Genomic DNA, 17,142 nt, shown 5'->3' on the forward strand with positions numbered 1-17,142 from the left:
CACAGGGCTTGGTGGGCCCTTTAATATGGAGATCTGTGATGTTTAATCTGAGAAGTTGTCCTGGATTGCTTCTCTGATGTTCCTCTAATCCATTTCCTCTGTTTGTCTTTCTGGAACCCCTATGAGGTAGATGTTGGACCTTTAGGGCTGACCTTGTGATTTCCTTTCCTGATTGCAATTTCTTCATCTTTTTTTGGCCTCATATTTAGAAGATGGTCTTATCCGACCCTTCCGTTGCATTTTTCATTTAGATAGTCATCGCTCACTTTGAGACCTCTTTCTTCATCTGGGATTGTTCCTTTTACATGGCCCCTTGTTTGATGGACCCAACCTTGTCATAGCTGGGAAGTTCCTGGTGTGGGTTTTAAGGGGGAGTTTCTGCAGGCCAACTGGAAGCCTGGAGACAGAGGACCGGAGGGCATCTTGTAAGGGATGAGGGTGAGCTGTCCTCTTTGGTGAGGGCCCCTATGTCAGCATCTGGAATCCTCCACAGGCCACTTCATTAGCACTTGGAACCTTCCACAGGCCACTTTCTGTTTCCACGATAGAGTCCCCGGGCTGCTATAGAGGGAAACGGAAACCCACCCCTCACACCTCTGAGACCAGAGCCTGTGGGGACCCCATTCTCCAGACCTCAGGGCTGTCCCCAGGCCAGGCTCCAGGCCATGCTGGGTGAGGATGGAGGGGACCTGGGTTCACTGCTTTGAAGAGACCCTGGCCTTTCCGTGCACACACGTACTCTTTCTCACTCACACACGTGCACACTTACACACATATCCATGCACACACACACACACCGTGCACTCTGCCCATCGGGCCCTGCAGAGGGAGCTGGGTTGCCACAAGCCAGGACTCTGCAGATAGGAGGGGACTGGAGGGTGCGCACCGGCCCAACTTGGCATTTTCCCCTGCCCAGGCCTGCGCAGCGGTGCCTACTTGGCTTGGCATGTGCGGTGTTGCTGGAGAGCTCTGTGTGCTCTTGTCCCTCCACGGTTCCCCTGGATTTGTGGCTTAGACCTTGTCCTTCCCTCCTTCCTTCTTACTTCTTTGCTGCTGTTTTATGGGGTCTAGGGAAGGAGAGATTTGAGTGGGGGGAGTGGTTTGTCCACAGTGTAACCTGAGGCCTACAATAAGGAGGAGATGCCATGGGCCACGGTGGGCCTGGGACCGCCCAGCCCTGGCTGACCCCGAGGCCTCTCTGCTCTGCCTTCCAGAACATGCCCAATGTCCGCGACCATGACGCCTCGGTCTACCTCCGCCTCCAAGGGGACGCCCTGTCTGTGGGCGGCTATGAGACCAACCCCATCTTCTGGGAGGAGGTGAGACACTGAGGGATTGAGGGGTGGTTCGGGGCCGCGTATCAGCGTGGAGAAGCCTTCTTCCAGGAAACCCACCCTCCCACTGAGAAGTGGCAGGTCCTCTCACTCCTTTTTCTCTGGAACCTGGCACACAGGTAGACCCGGAGCTGGGGCAGGGAGAGGGCTGGCCTCCTGATAGTGAGAGAAATGCAAAGTACAGTGCAGAAATGTAAAGTAATGGCTTTGGAAGACAGAAACCTGAAAGCCCGGTGTCCGCAGCAAACCCCCCTGAGGCCCCGCCCCCACAGCAGCAGCATCCCCCGCAGACCTGGCTGCTCCCCCCCCCACAGCTTCGGGGGCTGCTCGGCTCCCCCGAGCATGCCCGGGCCACCCTCACTCCTGGCTTCATGCAGAAATGGAATGACTGAATCACAGCTTTGGTTCAGATGCTGTCTTACTTCCCGGGGGCAGGGGGAGACCAACATCAAAGTCCCTGTCCCGGGGTGCCTCTGTCTAGGTGGGGAGACCCAAAATAAACAAGAAGCCGTGGGGATCTGTGTGCTGAATGGAGCCGGCAGGTTAGGAAGAAGCCCGGTAAGCGTGGTGCGGAGTGATGCCCTTCACACTGTGGTCAGGCAGGGCAACCCCCGCCCCCCGCCACTGCCCGGGGAGCTGACAGCAGAGCAGAGGCCTGCAGAGAGAACCGGTGGGCGAGGAGCTGCCTCAGGGCGGGGTGAAGACCCTGAGGTCAGGTCGGGCTTGTCCTTCTCGAAGAACTGAAGGAAGGTCCGTGTGGCCGTGCATCAGAGGTGGACATGGACAGGGCCTTATAGGGCTTTGTCGGACACAGAGAGCCACGGAGATCCACGGGGGGCTTGAGAGCAAGAGAAGGCCTGGTCTGACTTAGGAGAATGGGTGGAAGGAAGTGGGGAGGCCAGGTGACCAGTGACCAGGGAGAGGCCACGGCAACAGTCCAGTGCAGAATGGGGGGGCCTGGGAACACGGGGAAGGGGAGCGGACAAGCCCTGCTGAGCGGTCAGCGGAGGAGGCCTGAGGGGCACAGCCCAGCCCTGTCCCTCTGCTAACACGGGGCGGGCTGGCCAGGCTCAGCTCCCCGTCACAGGGCCGCACCCCTGCCGGCCCCCCCAGGTGTCCGACAACTTTGCCTTTGGCCTCTTCGACCTGGACTGGGACGTGTTCGGCCCACACATTGAAGGTGCCGTCAACCGCGTCCCTGTGCTGGAGAAGACCGGGGTCAAGTCCACGGTCTGCGGCCCTGGTGAGTAGGGAGGCTGAGAGCTGGGGTGGGCATCCCAGGGTCCTTCTGGCTGAGAAGTGCGTCTGGCCTATGTCAGGCCTGGACCCAGGCTGACCCTGCCGCGGGCAGGCAGGACACACGCCACCCTCGTCGTGGCTCCAGCAGAATCACACGGGCCCTATTCTGCCCCCCTTCCTCCCTGGCACATGGGCTCTCTTTCATCGTCAGTCAAGGCAGAAAATGGGTGGGGCCAGCCTCGGCCCACATCAGGGCTGGGGAGAGCCCCTGAAGGACGTGGTGCTGTCCAAAGGGGAAAGTTTGTGTCTGAGACTCAGCTCCCTGTGCCTCAGTGTCCTCCTCTGTGACATGGGTGACACAGCACTTACTCAGCAGGCGTGGAGCACGAAGGAGAGCCACTTGTTAGGTGCAGGGCACGGCTGGGCCAGCAAACTGCTGTGAGGCCCCTGAGGGGAAGGAGACAGCCAGAGGCCGGGGAGGGAGGGGTCGTCCACAGCCAAGGGGCAGGCCAGGCCAGGAGAGGGGCAGGTTCTGATGCCGGGGGCCCGTGGCCTGCAGGGGTCCAGCCCTCTCCCTCCGTGCCCTTGGCATTGGCACGGCCGCCAGACAGGGCGGCTCTAATCTGTCCAGCTCTCAGGAAGCCCAGCCGCAGTGAGCAGGTTAGAAGCACTGGGCGTGGGCGTGGGCCGTGGGCCGAAGACTCACTGCCTACCCGTCCCCACCCCCCCATGGCTTCCCCGGGCTTGCGAGGAGCTGGCAGTGAGCGGCACAGGCCTGAGACAATCCCGGGAGTGCGGGTCACCCGGGAGCATCGTGGTTAATTAGCCCGGGCGGTCACTGCTCCCACAAAGGCGAGGTGCCGTGAGGACATCTTGTGTCTGGTCTCCTGCCTGGGAGGGAGGGTTCACGGCGGAAATCAGCCTCTCTCTTGCCAGGGAGCACAAGCACGGTCAGTGGCCTTTGGCTTCCAGAACAGAACTCGGAAGTCCCAGGCCCCCTTGACTCTGGGGAATCTGGGGGCAGGCAGAGCTCCCATTCCAGGTCCCGAGGTCACCGCCAAGGTGGGGGCCCCTGTCTGTGCAGCCAAACGTCCCGACTTCCTGCATCCTCATGTTGCACAGGCTTGAGTCATTTGTCAAACATTCAAGAGACTCTCGTCCCCCGAAACTCTCTCCTGACTTGCCCCATGAGGCTGTTCTGATCTTCCTGTCCTCCCACGGCCCCGGGCGGGAAACGTCCCCGCTCTGCCCAAGGGTTCACGGGGGTGGCCACACGGTCCCCCAGGGAAGCTCCCGTCCTGATGCTCTCTGCCTTCTCTGACCCCCCCACCCTTCCTCAGCCACCCCAACTCTGTTTTTCGGACCTCTGGGGTTTCCCCCTCTCTGGGGTGTCCCCCTCTCCAGCTGGTTGGAAGTTTCCCCCAGGTCCCGCAGACGGGGATGGCCTCAGATGCCGCCCCCCCAGCTCAGGCCTGCTCCCTCCGCAGGGAGCAGAGCTGCACAGAGGTTAGGAACTCGGGCAGGGGGCCAGACAGCCGTAAGCGGCGCTCCGGCATCCAGGGTTCACTAGCAGGGGACTGGGCTAGAGAGACCCCGCCTCCCAGGGTCTCCTCATCTCTCCCCTGGTGACCATGGTACCTGCCAGGAAGGGCAATCAGGTGTCCCTCACCACCCTCTCCTCCCACTCTGTTTTCTTACCAAACATTCTCTTTTGCTTATTTGTGTATTTCCTGCGTCCGTCACTGTCTGGTCAGCTCCCTGAGGGCTGGGACTGGTCTCGTTCAGAGCCGAGCCTGGGGCACAGACACATGGGCTACAAGTATTTGCTAACTCGCAGCCCTGGAAGAAAGTGCTGTGCTCCCGGTTTTACAGATGAGGACACTAAGGCTCAGAGAGGGGAAGTGACCGGCCCAAGGTCACACAGCTAGGAAGGAGTAGAGCAGGGCTCGAACCCAGGACTGGCTGCAAAGCTCGGCTCTGCATGAAGATGTCCGAGGGTCCCTCGCCATCATGCCCTGGCCTCTCCGGGTGACCCGCCAGCAACAGGCAGGAGCAGAAGCCCCCATCCCTCTCCCAAAGAACTTAGGATTGTTCCTTCATTCAGTGAACATTTATCAGGCACGTGCTGTGGGGTGAGCCCTGTGCTAGGCCCTGAGACACGGCGGTGAGTGAAGCCCGGCGCCGCCCTCACGTTTCTCCTGGTCCAGTGGGCAAGGATGAGCAGCAGGGACACAGCAGGAAGGTGGCGCAGGGAGGCAGAGCCTCGCCCTGTGTTGGGGGCTTGGGGAAAGGCCCCTCACCAGCAGGAGAATGGCCACCGTTGTGAGACAAACCTGGACTCTGCAAGGCGGAGTCCTCTCCCAGCTGGGTGCTTCTGGCCATAAATGCTGAGGAGCCTGGGAATGTGGCAGGAGCAATTAGGGAGGCTCCCTGGAGGAAGCGGCATTGGGCTGAGTCATGAGGATGGGGAAGGCCTGGATGAAGGAGATACCAGCAGACCCCACTCCGGTCACTGCTTTCTCGGGAGACCCTGCCCCAGAGGCACGCGGCCTGGAGGCAGCGTCAGGCCCCCTTCCTTCCAGAGTCCTTCACGCCGGACCACAAGCCCCTCATGGGGGAGGCGCCCGAACTCCGAGGATTCTACCTGGGCTGTGGTTTCAACAGTGCAGGTGAGTGCAAGGGCCGCCGCTTCGGGCCCCCGCCCCTGCCCCCCCAGCTCCACCAGGCAGGGGGTGGGGTGGGGTGGGGATCCTGGCGGGGGGGTGGGGCAGAGGAGGCCGGCAGGGAGGGGTGAGGTCCTATTAGCAGGTGCACAGCACCCCAGATGAGATCCAGGGCTAGGGGAGGGGTGATGCCGGCTGTGGGCACTGGGTGAGGGCTCCGGGGCCACGGCAGACCTCTGGCTCCACCCCTGCCAGGAATGATGCTGGGCGGCGGCTGTGGGCGGGAGCTGGCCCACTGGATTGTCCACGGGCGCCCGGAGAAGGACATGTACAGCTATGATATCAGGCGAGTGCGCCCCGGGATTCGGTAGAGTAGGGTACATGGCAGGGGCTCTTTAGAAAGGAGCCTTCCCTGAAATCCAAGGGCTTCTTGGAAGAGGTGCCAGCAGGAGCCTGGGGTTGGCAGATCCACGGCCCTTGATAGCTTCTGGGATTTCTTGTGCCAGGGTCCTGCTTGACCCTCCGGATAGCTCCAGGATCAGCAAAGGGGTCACGTCATCCCGCTTTGCAGATGGGGAGACTGAGGCCTGGGGAGCAGGTGGGACCACACACGTGGCCCAGGAAGTGAGGCTGCGCTGGTTATTGTCAGTCCACAGGAGGAGGCTGGGCGCAGACAGCCCTGAGTGGAGATGCCATCCGGTGATAGGAATCAGTCTGACCCCAGCCATTGCCTCTCTGGGACCCCCGGGTCATGACGCTGTGTGCTGCCAGTGTTGGGAGCCGCGAATTGCGTCTGGGTCAGTAGATCACTCTGAAGCACGTCTGCAAGGAAGCCCAGATAGACCCGAGCCCAGGTGGAGGGAACCTGACATCGGAGCTGGGGGCAGCCTGGTCTGTACCACCCTCCGCCGACGGGCAGCGTGGGGGGAGACACCCAGCCACGGCCCGGAGGGGGGAGCAGACAGGGCTGGGGTCCGCAGGCAGTGGCTTGGAGGGGTGCCCCGTGGGCGTCTAGCCCGCTCCACCGTCACTGGTCCGGGCAGACAGCCTCCCTGGGGCGACCCGGGCGGCCCGTAGGGGCTGGTTCAGCTCATGCCCCCTGCTCTGCTAACCCTGACCCTTCCTGGCCTGATGAGGACATTACACCCACTGCGGGGGTTGGGGAGGGGGATATCTGGCCCGCACGGAGGCAGACAGACAGACACCGAGATTCCCCGACTGCCACCCCCTCCATGGCGCCTGGCACGGCAGTCTGCGCTGTGGCTGCCTCAGAGCCCGACTGGGGCTGCGCCCACGCTTTCCCAAGAGAGGAATGTTCCAGAAACGATAGCTGTGAGGGGCCTTGGGGATGGGCCGGCCCAAGCCCCTCCTGCTGCAAACAGCAAAAGGAGGGGCTGGTGGGGGCGGCCGCCTGTCTGCAGGTCATGCGGGTGCGAGCGGAGCTGGGCCGGGCTCTGACCTCCCCGGCGGGCAAGTGCTTCAGCCCTGGAACAGACCCACCCGCCAGGGCTCACCCTGGGCCTCGGGGGGGCAGCTTCCCGGTGCCACGGCGTCCACGGCTGCAGGACGAGGCTGGCCTGCCCGCACCCCTCCTGGGCTGAGGGAGGCCCAGCAGGGAGGGGGTACACAGTCCTGGAGTCAGCGGGCAGCCTTAGGTCTGGGCTGGCCAAGGCCCCGGCCTGGGCAGAAGGGGGTCTGGGCTTCCCTCCATCGGTCGCCTGCCTTCCCTGGAAGGAGCGTCTCGTGGGCTGGCTTATGGCTCGCAGGCTGGGGCCTGGAGGTCAGGGGTTAGGAGGCAGAGGGTACGGGGAGGGAACCTTAAGAGCTGGGGCCTGGTGGATAGAGGCGGGGGCAGCGAACTGGTCCAGCCACCCTCGTGGCTCAGGCAGGTGGCTTTCCCATCTGTGAGATGGGAGCAGTGACCCAACTCTCAGCAGAGTGCGTCTGAGTCTCGTATGCACGGTGCTCCCCCTGGAGCCTGGCCTGGGCAGGGTCTGGAGCGCAGGCTGTGATTTTTAGCACAAGTCCTTGGGGTCCCAGTAAGTGGGGAGGAGGAGGAGTCATTCCTTCTCTGAGTGAGGAGGGTGGCTGGACCCTAGCCCTGGCTTTGGCCCTGGCCGCACGCCCCCCGCCCGCCTGCTCATGGGATGAATGCTGCGGCCAGGTCTGCGTGGACACAGGGCGTGGTCCATTCCCCTGCCGGTCCCCGGTCGTGCTCCGGCTAAGCCTGAACCCGCGTCCCCGCCCTGCACACACGGGCACAGATGTGAGTGGAGGGGCTGGCGGTGCTGGCCGGCGGGACGCCTGCCGGAGGGGTCACAACTGTCAGTGTCGGGATCACCTAGGCCTGCCCTGGGTCCGGCTTCCTCTAATGTCCCAGAGGCCTGAAGAAGGAAATCCAGCTCTCCCCAGACCCTCCAGCTGCCTGTCCCCATTCTCGTCCAGGACTCACACCCTCAAAGTTGCTGGGAAGGTCAGCAGTCCCATCCCAGGAGAAGCACGTCCGCTCCTAGTGATGGGGGAAGTCTGACGAGAGTGGCCATCAGTGGAGGCCAGACCTCCTAGCCTCCTGCCTCCCCATCTCCTCCCCCCCAAAGGCAGCTGCGGATTTCCAGACCCAGGCCCTGCATACCGCTTCTCATCCAGGAACCCTTGGCCCAGCTCCATGGCTTCCTCCGCCTCCCCTCCCTCCAGGGGCTGCCGGGTGAACAGCAGGGTTCCCGCAGACACTCAGCCCTGGTCCTGCCCCAGAAGGGAGCTCCGGGCATCCTCGGGATTCCTAGTGATAGCATCCACAGTCCTAGGCTCATGTCTGTAGCTTCACCCCTGCCCCAGGCAGACCGTCGCTCTCTGGAACCATGTGCAGAGTAAGCGTCAGCCCTGGCAGGCTGGGACGGGGATCACTGGGAGGATGAAACACAGACAAGGACCTAAGGTCTGGGGGATGCGTGAGACGCCAGCAGGTGGACAGTGGGGGGAGGGACAGCCAGGGTGGCGGGTCCGAGCGGGGGTCTGAGAGTGGGTATGTGCGGGGGTGGGGCTGGGGGCCCCGGACACAGGGGCGCCGGCGGCTGTGCAGTCGGCTGGGGCAGCCATGGCTGTCCACGGAGACCAGATGGACCAGCCGCTGGGAGGCTCCAGCTGCTGTGGCCTCAGGAAGGCTGGAGGGAGGCTGGTGTGGGGGCCGGGGGTCGCAGGGAGGAGACCCCCGGGCGGGAGAGCAGAGCCCAGACCCCCGGCTGAGCCCACGCTGGGGAGGACTCTGGCGGAGGGGTGAGGGTCCTGCTTTGTCCTGGGTCCTGGGCCAGCCCTTCCGTCCCAGGCCCCTGCGGCAGTGACGGGCCCCTCCATCCGCCGCAGGCGCTTCCATCCCCAGCTCACGGACCACCGCCGCTGGATTCGAGAGCGCAGCCACGAGTCCTACGCCAAGAACTACTCCGTGGTCTTCCCCCACGACGAGCCCCTGGCGGGACGCAACATGAGGACCGACCCCCTGCACGAGGTACCGCCCCCCGACGAACGCGGTGACCCGCAGGACGCCCAGGGGACCGGGGTGACCGGAGGGCGTGTGGCGCCCCAGCTGCTGGGCAGGCGAGGCGATGGGGGGCCCAGTCATTCCCAGGGTCTTCCTAGCAGAATGTGCTCGGAGCCCTCGCTGGCTGCTGGTGGCAGGGCCCTGAGTGGCAGGTGCATTGGCAGGTGTCTGCATCAGCAGGTCCCATGTCAGAGGAGGGCGTGCCACGGACACGAGCTCCTGCTCAGGGTGGGGGGGTGGAGAGGGGCTGTTTCGGCTGCCTTTCCTCCCTGGCCAGCTTCTACCCGTACGATAAAACCCACCATCGGATGCCCTTCCTGGGGCCTGGCCCTGTGCACTCTCGCAGGCCCCCCCACAAGCCAGGCACCTGCCCTGTGCCCCCAGCCTATTCAAGCTCTGCTTCTCTGTGGCTCTGGGCTGGGGAGCTGTGCCGTCGCGTTTCTGGTTCCTGAGCACTGAGCCCAGAGCCTGACTCATACTACTGTTCAGGGGACGTTTGTCGAATGGGTGGATGAAGGGGGAGGCAGGAGGGGCAGGCTCCCGGAGCTGAATAAAGGAACCTACTTCATCTGGGACTCCAGGGCCTGGACCCCAGAGGGACCCAGTGTCCCCTGCACCTCCTGGGGAGAGGCCCAAAGACATCAGTGGTTCCCAGGCTGCCCTGCCCTTTGGCTCAGCTTGGGGGCCAGCAACGGTCTCAGACCCCACACAGCCTCCGGCCCTCCCCAGCCTACCTGGGTCTTTATTCACCCTGCATGGATCCTGAGGGCTCCACGGCCTCCCCAGCAAACACAGGGCTTGCTGGCTGGCCGTGGAAGCAGGGGGGGCTCATAAGGACCACTCAGAAGTGCACAGCTTTGCCCAAAGAGCACACATAGGAGCCAGCACACCCGGTGCCCAGCGAGGAGTCTGAATCCCCTCCCGCTTCCGCCTTCCCACACGGTCAGCCCTGCCCATGACGCCTCCCGGCCATGCATTGTTTTATTAGAAGAGCTTAGCCCCCGTTTCCCTCCTGGGGAGGGGGCGCTCCCCCGAGGCACACGCCTCCGTCACTCCCTGCAGATGATCTTTTGTGTCCTCAGCTGCTGCCCCCTTGGATGTCCGAAGAGGACATTTCTGGGGTGTCACCGCTTGGCAGTGTGACCTTGGGCCCTTCCCTCCCTGCTCGGGGTCTGGGTGGCCCACAGGAGGCGGCGGAGGCGGCCGATCCAGAGCCTCGGGACCCCTGCCAGCCCCCGTTTCTGGAGCTGCTTAGCCTGGGGCTCCGGGCCTTTGGCTGTTGGGCGGGGCTGCCGGGGACACAGGCCCCTTCCAAACACGAGTGGCGGTTCTTTCTTTCCCCAGCCCAAATTGATTTTCAAAGAAATCTGCCACTCTAGGACTTTATTGTGTCCGTGCAATATTGTGACTTAGAATAAGGAACAGGTACGGTCTTTGTCCAGTTCCACGTCTGGCGGAGAAGGTCCGAACGCGAACCCTTGGAATTTCCTAAGTGACGAGAGCCCGAGAGGTGCCTTTTGTTACGTCAATAGTGGCTTTGGGCCCAACCTAAGGAAGGAGGCTGCCTGCCCGGGAACCCAGCTGGAAGCCTTGTGATTAGGGGACAGGAACTTCCTGTCCCACCCCTGGTCTCTGGGAAGGAAGGGGGGCGGCAGGTGGACTCAATCACCAGTGGCCACTGCTTTAATCAGTCGCACCTACGTAATGACGCCTTCCTAAACACCCCAAAGGAGGGGCACAGAGAGCTTCTGGGCTGGGGAGCCCGTGGAGATTTGGGCAGAGTGGCGCCTGGAGGGGCCCGGAAGCCCCACACCCTCCCCCACACTTGGCCTGACGTCCCACTTGTCCCGCTCACGTCTGGCTGTCCCTGAGCTCTAGCCTCCTGCAGTGCCCGGGCGACCCAGTGGGTGAAACAGCTCTCAGAGCCGTGTGAGCTGCTCTAGCAAATCCGTGCCACCCGAGCTGGGGGGCCTGACCCACGGCCGGTCGGTCTGGAGCACAGGTGACAGCCCGGAGCGGGGGCCAGCCCTGAGGGACTCTGATACCGTCCCGGGGCAGACAGCAATGGAATGGAGCCGGATTCTTGGACACAGTCCTGGTGTCTGAGAACTGCTCGGTGTGTTGCGGGGGCGGACCCTGCACGCAGGCACGTGTGAGCTGGGCCCAGGAAACCAATTTAGGCTGTTACATTTTTGTCTCGCGGTGAAGGACACATAAAATTTGCCATTTCAACCGCGTCAAAGCACGCGATTCAGGAGACAAGGACATTCACGATGCTGTGCGACCGTCACCGCCACGGAAAGGGGACCACGTGCTCGTGATGCAGGGCTTCCCCGTTCTCCCCGCCCCCGGCCCCGCCTACAACAACCACCCCCGGGTTTTTCTGTCCCTGCGGTGGGCATTGCATGTGAGGGAAGCCGAGCGACACGTGACCTTCCTTTCCTGGCCCGTGTGCCAGAGGCTCGCCCGCGGTGCGGCGCGTGTCGGACGCCACTGCTCTTCAGGGCCGGGTCCCGCTCTGCCCTGTGGGGTCACTGCACTCGGTCACCGACCGTCCGCTGCTGGGTGGTTGCCACCTGCTGCTGTGGACAGGGGTGTGCAGAGCCCCGTTGTGACCCTGTTGTTGCTTCTGTTGGGGTGGGAGGGGACCTAGGAGGGAGACTGCTGGCCTCTTCCCACTGTTGGAACAACACAGCGCAGACGGGGTTTGCTGAGACCGTAGACATCCCTTCTCCCCGTTCTGGAGCCCGGTAGGCCCAGAGCCCAGTGCTGCTGCCCAGCTCCAGGTGCGGCCCGTCTTCCTAGCTGCCCAGGGCTGCCGTCTTGCTGTGTCCACCCTGTCGGGGGGCAGCACTGCCGGGCCCTCCCCTCCTGGGACCAGGGCCCCACCATGTGACCTCACTCCACCCTAAGCCCTCCTCATGAGCCCCGTCTCCAAATGCAGCCCCACTGCGAATTAGGGCTTCAACATCAGAGTTTGGGGGTACAATTCTGTCCCTAGCAGAAGGTCTCTCAATAGGCTGGGACTCTTGGATTGGGACAAGGGGAGCTGGGGCGGGGCTGTGGGGCAGGCATGGGGTCCTGGGTCCCACCACGAGGACCTGTTTGCCCTCTGCTCCCTGGGGGTCACTGGCTGCCCTGCCGGGGGTAGTCTGGCCTGGCCTAAAGGGTGCTTGTTCCCCACCCCTACCCAGGAGCTACTCGCCCGAGGCTGTGTGTTCCAGGAGCGGCAGGGCTGGGAGCGGCCGGGATGGTTTACTCCCCAAGGCACAGCTCCGGTGAGTAGGCCCTCTGGGCCAGGTACCCCTCCACGCCTGTCCCCCACCCCACCCGCGGCTGCCAGCCCAGGTGGGGCCTGTGGGGAGGGTGAGTCGTCTTGTGTGCAGGAAGGCTGAGCCCCTGCAGCTCTGCCCGGAGCCCCTCCCCTGCCCTTGTCCCCCGGGGCTGTCACTCAGGCCTTCTGGGGCTCTGAGAAACCTGGGGCCCCGGGGAAGCTGGTGTGCCACAGTGAGGAGGCTGTGCACAATGCAGCCCCCACCCGTATGTGGGAGAAATTAGCGCGTCTTCTCATAATTTTGTTCGTATATTTTTGGCAACTGCAACTGGTATTTTATGTTAGTAGGAGGACTTAGCCCCAGATTAGGCATTCTGCGTTAGTTTGTAAGTTGGGATTTCACAGCCTCCTGGCCTCTGGTGCCCTCCTGGGGGCTCCCCCCCGCCCCCTTTACCGTGCCTCCCATCGGCCCGGGGCCGTCAGAAAAGCAGCCACGCCTCCCGCCCCTGGAGCTCAGGGCTGGGGTCTGCTGGAGCAGGTGTGGTGATGCTTCCGCCCAGCCGGAGGGACAGTATTTGATCCAGATTTGTGCAAATTGAGATCCCCTTCCCGCTGCTCTGTTTCCCAGTCCCCTTCCTGCGCAACCTCCTCCCATCTCCATAGCAACCCAGGGCCCAAGGCCGCTCCCAGGGCATCCTGAGGCAAGTGAGGCAGTAACCAGAGCTCGCTACTGCCCAGAGGTCACTGTTCTCAGCCTCCTTGGTCCTGGCCCCTTCTCTCATTGGCCTGTAGAGACCCTTGCCCTCTGCCCAGGAGCACGGAGCTCCCCTTGAGGTCTGAATCACTGGAGGGACAGGCAAACCATGAGACACCTGAGGACAGAGGAGACAGGCTCTCTAAGATGCTGGGGGACAGGCCTGTCCCCAGGAGGCTAAGAGGCCTGGGCCACGAGGAGAGGACGGGCCTTGAGCAGAGCCCTCCGCATGCCAGCTGGCCTGTCCCTGGAAGCCCCCGCCCCCCGGGAGAGTAGAGGACAGTGGAGCAGGGACAGGGACCGTTGATCTGGAGAGGGCGGGCTCTGCACCTTCCCACCTGGGAGCCATCCTAGGTGTCCAGGGCACGAGGTGACAAGATGTCCCCCAAATCCCAGATGCCCGGCCAGGCTACAACGACCTGGAATGTCCATTCTGGGGCCTCAGGGGCCGGTGGGAGCTGCACGTGCTGGGCAGAGAGATGACTGTGCAGAGGCCCCACCCCAGATGCCAGGGCTTGAGGGGGGCCCCAGGGCGGCCAAGCAGCCCAGCACAGTCAGAATCTTGCACTCGGCTCTTGCTGGGGAGAGGAGGCTGGCGGGGCTGGCCGTGCTGCCAGGTGACAGCTGACCGGATCACTCAGAAGCAGCGGGGGAGGGGCGGGGCCTCTTGGCTTGTGGGTATCTCAGAGCTGCTTACAGGTGCAGGACAGGCCACGGCAAGTGGCCGAGGAGGACCCAGCCTCTGGGGCCCACCTGCCCCCAGGTCTATGCCAGGCCTGTCTGGTCCTTGCTTGTGACCTAGGTCAAGCTAGAAGCTCTCTGCCTCCATTTCCGTCTGTAGAAAGGATCTTGTCCATGGAAGCCTGAGGCCCTTGGAGCATGGTGTGGTCCTGATTGCCACGGCAATGGTGTTGGACCCTCAACTCCGTCACCCTCAATGGGCTGGTGCCGGGGCCTTATCCCGCTGCCTTAGTCTTGCCCTAAAAGCCCTGACAGTGGCCCTGACCAACCCCTTGCCTCCCCGTCAGCCCTTGTCTCTCCCAACCCTGCCCCCACCCAACTTCCTCTCCATCCTTCTGGGCCCCAACCCGCACAGCCCCGGCTCTCTCCCAACATGGGCTCTCAGACCCACCACCAGGGTGGTTAGGGTGTCATCCGAGGGAGGGATCGTGGATGGCTGAGCCCTGTCCCCTCCCCCGCCCCCGCTTGCACAGCACAGCCCTCCAGAGGGCGGCTCGGTGAGGCTGGACCGGATCGTCCGCTCCGTCTCTGCCCCTATGGGAACCAGCTCCCTGCCCGCCAAGCCCAGCATGCGTGTGTGTGCGTACACGTGTGCGTGCACACATAGGAAAGGACAGAGGGAAGAGAGGAGGAGGAGGACGGTGACGCATGTGTCGTCCCCCAGGTCCTACAGTACGACTACTATGGGGCCTACGGAAACGAGGCACACAGAGACTACGCCTACGGCCGCCTGCTTGGGGACGAGTACACATTCGACTTCCCGCCACACCACGACGTGGTCAGTGCCCAGCCCCCCCACCCCCATCCCTGGTGGAGCCGGAGGCTCTGGGGGCTCCATCCTGTCCATCCCTGCGCTTGGCTGACTCCGTTTTGAGGAGAATTCAGAGATGTTTCCCCCCACCCCCCGCTCTGTACCGAGGCTTGGCCTGGCCCGTGGTTAGGCCCGAGAACGGTATTATTGCTACATGTAGTGGGGCTGGGCTGGCTGTGTGGCCCCAGGCCAGGGGCTGCCCCTCTCTGAGCCTCAACCCCCCTGCCCTGGAGCTATTCTGAGCTGAGCTTGCGTGAGACCGTGTGAGTGACTCGCTCCTTCCTCCGGGGCCAGCGTGGTGGGTTCCCTCCCTCTCGCAGAGTAGATCCAGGATGGGCAGATCCCAGACGGGCCCCTCCAGGGGACAAGCAGAGGGTCCGCGGTCTGGGGTCTGCTTACGGTCCCCCCAGCTACAGAAGTGGGCAGCTGAGGCTGGTCAGACGGCGAACCAGGCCGCTCATTGCCCCGGCCTGAGTGCCTGACTCCAACTCCGGGGAGTGACAAGGACTTGGGGCCTGACCACCTCCCGTGGTCAGGTGCACCGCACAGAGATGTTTTCATGGGTGGTTTCTGCAGAAAACAACGCAGCTTCATTGCCCAGCGGCCCAGCCATTTGGTGAAGGGTTCACCCAGTAGAACAGGGCCCAGCTCTTGTCCTGGTGGCTGCCCCCGGGGCAGGAGCACGGCCTCAGCCGCCCCCTGATGTGGGCATGGAGCCGAGGGCTCCACAGGTGGGTGCCGGCCCAGGGTGGCCTGGGAGACAGCCCCAGGGGGAAGGCGGCCAGCCAGCTTCCTGGGTGTGCAGCCTACGAGGTCACCTGGGGCCCAGGCTCAGTGGGGCTCTGCCCCCCCGATTAACGCTCTGCTGTCACCATCTCAAAACTGTGTATACTTTTGGAACCGGGGTCCGCAGTTCCATTTTTCACTGAGCCTCACAAAGCCTTCAGGTGGTCCCGTGGACTCCCCCAAGCTTGTTCTCCTGGTGAGGGCTTGGGGGAGGGGCCTGGGAAGTGGAAGTCTAAGGCACGTGCCTCTGGAAGCTCCCGGAATCCCGGTGCTGCCTCTCGGGGCGCGGGGGGCTCCCGTCTGGCGCTTCAGCACCTGCGCCGCCCAGGGCCGGCAGGACGTCTGGCCCTCGGGGACGTGGGAGCCCGGAGGGGATGCCAGCTTGGCTGGGTGGCTTCATGCAGCCCCCGCAAATGCGCCTGAACAGTCCCAAAGCGTGAAACACGCACTTGTTCTGGGCGCTGGCACTGCCCCAGCCCAGGGAGATGAGACTCAGCCCGGAGACTGGTCTGGGTTTGCTCTGCGGCCCCGGCAGCGTCAGCGAGGCTCCCGCAGTGCCTGACCTGACGGGTGCAGGAGCGCCCCAGAGGGGAGGGGTGTCTGCAGAGGCTGGAGGCGTGGGGGCTCCGGAGTGGCGCCGACCAGGTGCGGGTTCAGCTCTCCCGGGGAAGCCTGACCAGGGCCTTGGCCAGTTTCCCCGGTGTAAATGTCCTCACCACTCAGTCCGATACACCCACGTGGTACCGCCGGACGCGGAGCCGGACCAGACGCGCAGCGCTAGACCGAGCTGGCCCTGGGCACGCCTGCGGCCTTCCAGCTGCGGAGCCCCCGCCGACCTCGTCCCCTTTCTGGGCTTCGGAGGGCTTAGTGCGAGGAGGCTTGCGGCAGTTTCCTTGTCTGGGTTGCTGGATGGACTGCGGGGTGGGAGGAGGGGACACGGGTTCCTGACGCACAGTGAGTGCTCGGTCGCGGGCTACTTTGCTGCCCGAGTTTTATCTTCTGCCGCCAGAATCAGGTCGGCCCTGTGCTTGGCGGCTCGGTGACGCGTTCAGGGCAAAGAACCACGGGCTTGGTGATGGAAGACCAAGGAGAAAAACACGAGGATAACAAGGAGGACCTGCCTGGGGCATCTGTAGACCGCCAGCAGGGCCATTAGGCTCTTTTTTTTTTTTTTGAACGATTTATTTATTTATTTATTTATTTGACAGACAGAGATCACAAGCAGGCAGAGAGGCAGAGAGAGAGAGAGGAGGAAGCAGGTTCCCCGCTGAGCAGAGAGCCCGATGCGGGACTCGATCCCAGGACCCTGAGATCATGACCTGAGCCGAAGCAGAAGCCTAACCCACTGAGCCACCCAGGCACCCCAAGTCAGGCTCTTCTTTTAAAACAAAACAAAACAGCTTTATCGAGATAGAATTCCCGCACCGTACAACCCGTCATTTCAGGCGTATAATCCCCTGCTGTTAGTGGCCTCACGGGACAGCAGCCGTCCCCACAAGCAGGTGTTAGAGCACTTTTGTCTACCTGCAGAACAAACGCGGCCCACTAGCCGGCACCCCTGCCCCCCACCCTCTCCCCACTGCACACCCGGCCACAGGCAGCCACTAAGCTCCTTCTGTCCCTACAGATTCACCTCGCTGGGACATTTTAGGGCGCGGTCTTTCGTGCCTGGCTTCTTTCACCCAGCACGGAATGTTCCAGGTCCATCCACGTTTTTGGGTGTATCCGGGCATCTTTGCGCTGTGCTCTGGGACTCTTCCATCCCATGGACATGCAACAGTGTGTGGCCGGGCACTCGAGCTGTGTGCACATTTCGGCTGCTGTGAACAGAGCCGCTAGGATCGTGCGTGGACGGGTGTCCGTGTGCACCTCGGTGTTCATGTCTCGTGGGTACATGCTAGCAGTGTTGGTGGATGCCGGCAATTGCTGGGTCATGGGGGAACTCACCACTTAACATGTTGAGGACCTGCCAACCGTTTTCCAAAGCAGCTACGCTGTTTCACAT

General features: G+C 63.1%; 1 protein-coding gene across 1 annotated transcript; it reads left to right on the forward strand.

Annotated features, from left to right (window-relative positions):
- Positions 1–1,214: 1,214 nt before the first annotated feature.
- On the forward strand, positions 1,215–14,833 carry LOC116863399 (sarcosine dehydrogenase, mitochondrial-like; the record flags this gene model as incomplete). The annotated part of the gene is made up of 8 exons (XM_032850858.1): positions 1,215–1,319; positions 2,448–2,577; positions 5,156–5,242; positions 5,492–5,582; positions 8,597–8,738; positions 11,966–12,049; positions 14,205–14,318; positions 14,762–14,833. Coding segments are annotated over 8 exons (825 nt in total), but the record flags the coding sequence as incomplete, so codon positions are not given.
- Between the last annotated feature and the right edge of the window lie 2,309 nt (positions 14,834–17,142).

The sequence above is a fragment of the Lontra canadensis genome, unplaced genomic scaffold (assembly GCF_010015895.1).
Source record: "Lontra canadensis isolate GAN:19392208 unplaced genomic scaffold, GSC_riverotter_1.0 scaffold1072, whole genome shotgun sequence".
Classification (NCBI taxonomy): domain Eukaryota; kingdom Metazoa; phylum Chordata; class Mammalia; order Carnivora; family Mustelidae; genus Lontra; species Lontra canadensis.